The following is a 3,685-nucleotide window of genomic DNA, read 5'->3' as shown; positions in this document are numbered from 1 at the left end:
CCTCGGTTGCAAAAAAAAATAAATCAATAAGAGGCATGTGATATTTCACATTCAAAGACCTTGTGGGGAAATTTCCAGTAAGCCATGTTCAAAACTTACCTCGACTCCGTACTTTAAGAACGACCTTACTAAAGCCAAGAATTCATAAGAAAATACAACAAAAGTTTTGTTTAAATATTTTTTTCTCAGGTATATTCAGAGTCCTCCATTGGTTTGCAACTTATCTACTACGCGTATTAATTTAAATCATTGTCTTCCATTACTAAATTAAAACTTAATATAAATAAACCAATTAATTACAGCTAATGCAGACACAATATTTTAACACTAATTGGTACAATAATAGTTCACTTCAATAAATAGTTCACATATAAATAATACTAACAAATTTCAAATGAGGTAATACACGTTTCAGTCATTGGTTGATTACGGTGGGCAGAGTTTCTCGTCTCGAACAGCTGCTCAAAAGGTTTCACGCTTCATCTTGCCACAGTGAGATATACTCAAGCAAATCCTCTTCATCACCTGAACTATTCGCTGGCACTTCTTCCTCATTATACTGTTGCTCATATTTCATTTGAAAGGGCAAAGTAAATTGTTGATAGGTCAAAGTATTTGGCGAGTGACTGTAGAGTGATAGCGCATCTGATTCGTTGCAATCGCTGGAACTTTGATTGGAGCTAACGGAGCCAGCTGGTGATATTAAAGCGGGATGATATTGATTGAAATATTGTTGTTGTTGTAATTGCGTTTGTTCATATTTGAAATTGATGAGTTGATTTTGTTGTTGCTGCGTTAAAATTTCTGTATTGCTAGGCATTTGAAATTGTTGTTGCATTTTATCAGCAAATATCGCGCTTTGTGTATTTAAGCCTGCTTTGGGTGGCGTTGGTGGCGGTGAATTTGTCGCACTTAACGCCATATGTTCCCATGCATTAGATGGCCGCTTCTCGCTACTACACTTTCCATCCACTTCATCAATGACATGCTTCAAACGACGTATATATTCGACGGCCATACGTAAAGTGTCCACTTTGGATAGTTTCTTATGTGCACCCGGCCCAATGCCACGGCGTCCATTGCTCAAGTCGGCAATAATCGCTGGTGGTATATGTTGCCGTAGATACGTAAAACCGTTATTGACTTGCTTGACGCGATTACGTTCACGCGCGTTACGTCGCACCACCGCTGGATTGTTGGAATCGAGTGTAGTGCCAATAGCGCCACCATACAATTTTTCACTGGCAGTTTTACGCACTGCAGCGTTGAGTGTTGTTAGCGCAGGTGCAATAGCACGCGGTTTGCTTTGTAGTTGTGGTTGTTGCTGATAAATATTGTTTTTTGTGCTCAACAAATTTTGTTGCAACGTCTGTCTTAGATACGGATGATGATGATTGTTGTTGCTAGTTGTGACGCTGCCAAGTGCCATGTTTATTATTTTTGTAATATTTTCTTGCGATATGCACTTTTATGACTTTAATTTCTTAAAATTTTAATTCAAGTTTTGCTAAAACTACGTAGTCCTGTCTCTCTAACGTTCAATCGTTGAATGATGCCCTTCCTGCCGTTGCTGCGCTATTTGTACCTTTTTCCGCGATCACCTTAGCCATCTCGTTATACACCACCGGAATTCTTTTGATTTAATTCTTACCTGTACAACAAAACACTGCAGAAATCTAAAGCAGAAACAAAGCGAATGAGTGAGCTACCCATTTGCTCTGGTTATGCTATTGGCTCTTACCTGTTTAACTGGTGGTGGTGGTGGGTGCTCCAAACATGCAACAGCATCCAGAGTTTTTCTTTCATATGCAATAACGATCCTTTTTTGCTCTGCGGGTGGATGACTGAGACAATGAGCGTAGCTGCTTTAAATTGATCTTAAGAGCACCAAAACTCTCCTCAGTTGTATTCTTTTTCTCTTTCACTCAAGCGCTCTTTTTTCTGCCATCATCTCTTAATATTTTCTCTCAAAACCATCGCATATCTTCATACTGTATTCTCATAAGTAGTGGGAACAGTTTAAACACAATTAACCACATTTCTCCGTATAATCAATTTCTTACTTACTTCTTTATTGATTGTATCTTCTTTAATTCATATTTTGTTTCTTTGCAATTTTCTTTATTCACCTTTGCTCTACACATTATTTTTAATTGAGCTGACTTTGAGTGTTTATTACACTGGCATGAGCACTATTGCGTTTGAGCCTATTGAGCGCTCAAAAACGAGAAAAGTCGGATGAAGGGGCTCACATAAGAATTATAGGTTCTTTCGAGCTCATATATTCAGCATATTCTATATATGATGTCGTAGCTGAAAAGTAGTGTTTGCTGTAAGTCGTCCATGGCGGAACCAGGAACAGGTAACCGCCAGAAATTAGCTGATTGGTACTTTTCTAATATGATTTGACATTTCAACTTCCGGCACAGTACGATTTTGACATTTAAGACAAAGGCTTGCGATGAATTTTAAGGTCCAAACCTGCGTGCGAGTTTCTTATTTTTTTAGCTACTTACCTTTGCTGACTCGAGAACTTAGTAGGCGCCAGGTATGTAGCTTTTCCTTAAGTTCTGTTTATCGCAAATATCTTGTGGGTATGGGGAAGCAAATGGTCGCCGTCGTAGTGTAGAGGAATCATGCGCGCAGACCAACCCGATGGTCGTTGGTTGGAGTCACGGGAAAAGAAACATCAAAATACTTTTCTAACCGGAGCAACTTCAGTATTAGTTTGGAAAAACTCCGAGCTTTTTTTCAGGAAAAGCTGCTAAGCTTAAGCTCATCTACTTTTCGAAACCCAAGAAGACAATATATTATGAAAAATCTCAGATTCATGGAAAACATACTTTATATAGGACCGCTTTCTCATGTAAGCCTTAAAATTGATCTGCCCAATAAACAAAAATCTTGTTTACAAAGAATTCTTTTATCAGAAGGGTAACTTTTAAGGTTTACATCAGAAAACGGGTATTTAACCTATTAACGTAATGAGGTCTAAGTTGGACTAGAACCGCACAGTTCCCTCTTGATAGTGTACTGACTCAGTAAAAGTCCGCTCAGATTCATTCCGAATAAAACTTTTAGTTTTGAAGCTGGCAGATAGTGCCTTCGAAGTCACTTTATTCGCCACGGGACAGGTGTGTTATAGTTCACTAAGAACTACCAGGTGAAAGCCACCCAAGTCCAATGTTTGGAATCTTGACGGGTATCGATTCCGCGTATTCAAAGATACTAAAAGAGTTCAAATAATGGTCACATAATTCGTCAGGCAGTCCAATCAAAGACGCACATTTTCGAGCACGCACAGAGAGTGGAAAAGGGGGTGAATTTCGAGTGGTTCTGGGAGTGAAAGAAACAGGCGTAGTGAGAGTCGGAGTGAGAGCGGGAGAAGAACTGGACTCAGTGGTGTGACTTGTAATAGAAGCGGTCGTGGAAGAGAGATAGGAAAAGAAATACAAAATGGGAATGGACGTGTGTGTCAGAGAGGAACAGCTTCTTCCAGTGTTTTTCTTTTGTGCTCGGCTAGCATATCGCAAACTCGTAGCACACAAGCAGCTAGCTAATTGTTTTAAAGGTGGCTTTGAGCGTTTTTACGGATTTGCAGTCGGCGACGGACTTGAAGATATTGTGACGGCTCTGAGCTTTGGGTAAAATAGCGGGTGCATGCTCGCCGAAATGCAGGCTAATA

General features: G+C 39.6%; 1 protein-coding gene across 1 annotated transcript; it reads right to left on the bottom strand.

Annotated features, from left to right (window-relative positions):
* Positions 1-472: 472 nt before the first annotated feature.
* ac (achaete) lies at positions 473-1,429 on the bottom strand. The gene has a single exon (XM_067780013.1). The coding sequence runs from the start codon at positions 1,427-1,429 to the stop codon at positions 473-475; it is 957 nt and encodes a 318-aa protein (XP_067636114.1).
* Positions 1,430-3,685: the final 2,256 nt, after the last annotated feature.

This window comes from Eurosta solidaginis, chromosome 4, assembly GCF_040869045.1.
Source record: "Eurosta solidaginis isolate ZX-2024a chromosome 4, ASM4086904v1, whole genome shotgun sequence".
NCBI lineage: Eukaryota > Metazoa > Arthropoda > Insecta > Diptera > Tephritidae > Eurosta > Eurosta solidaginis.
Note: the sequence above shows the minus strand (reverse complement) of the source record. Positions and strands in the feature narration are given on the sequence as shown.

What these genes read in the sequence shown, in the direction of transcription:
- ac (XM_067780013.1), bottom strand. Translation starts at nt 1,429, where the DNA reads ATGGCACTTGGCAGCGTCACAACTAGCAACAACAATCATCATCATCCG.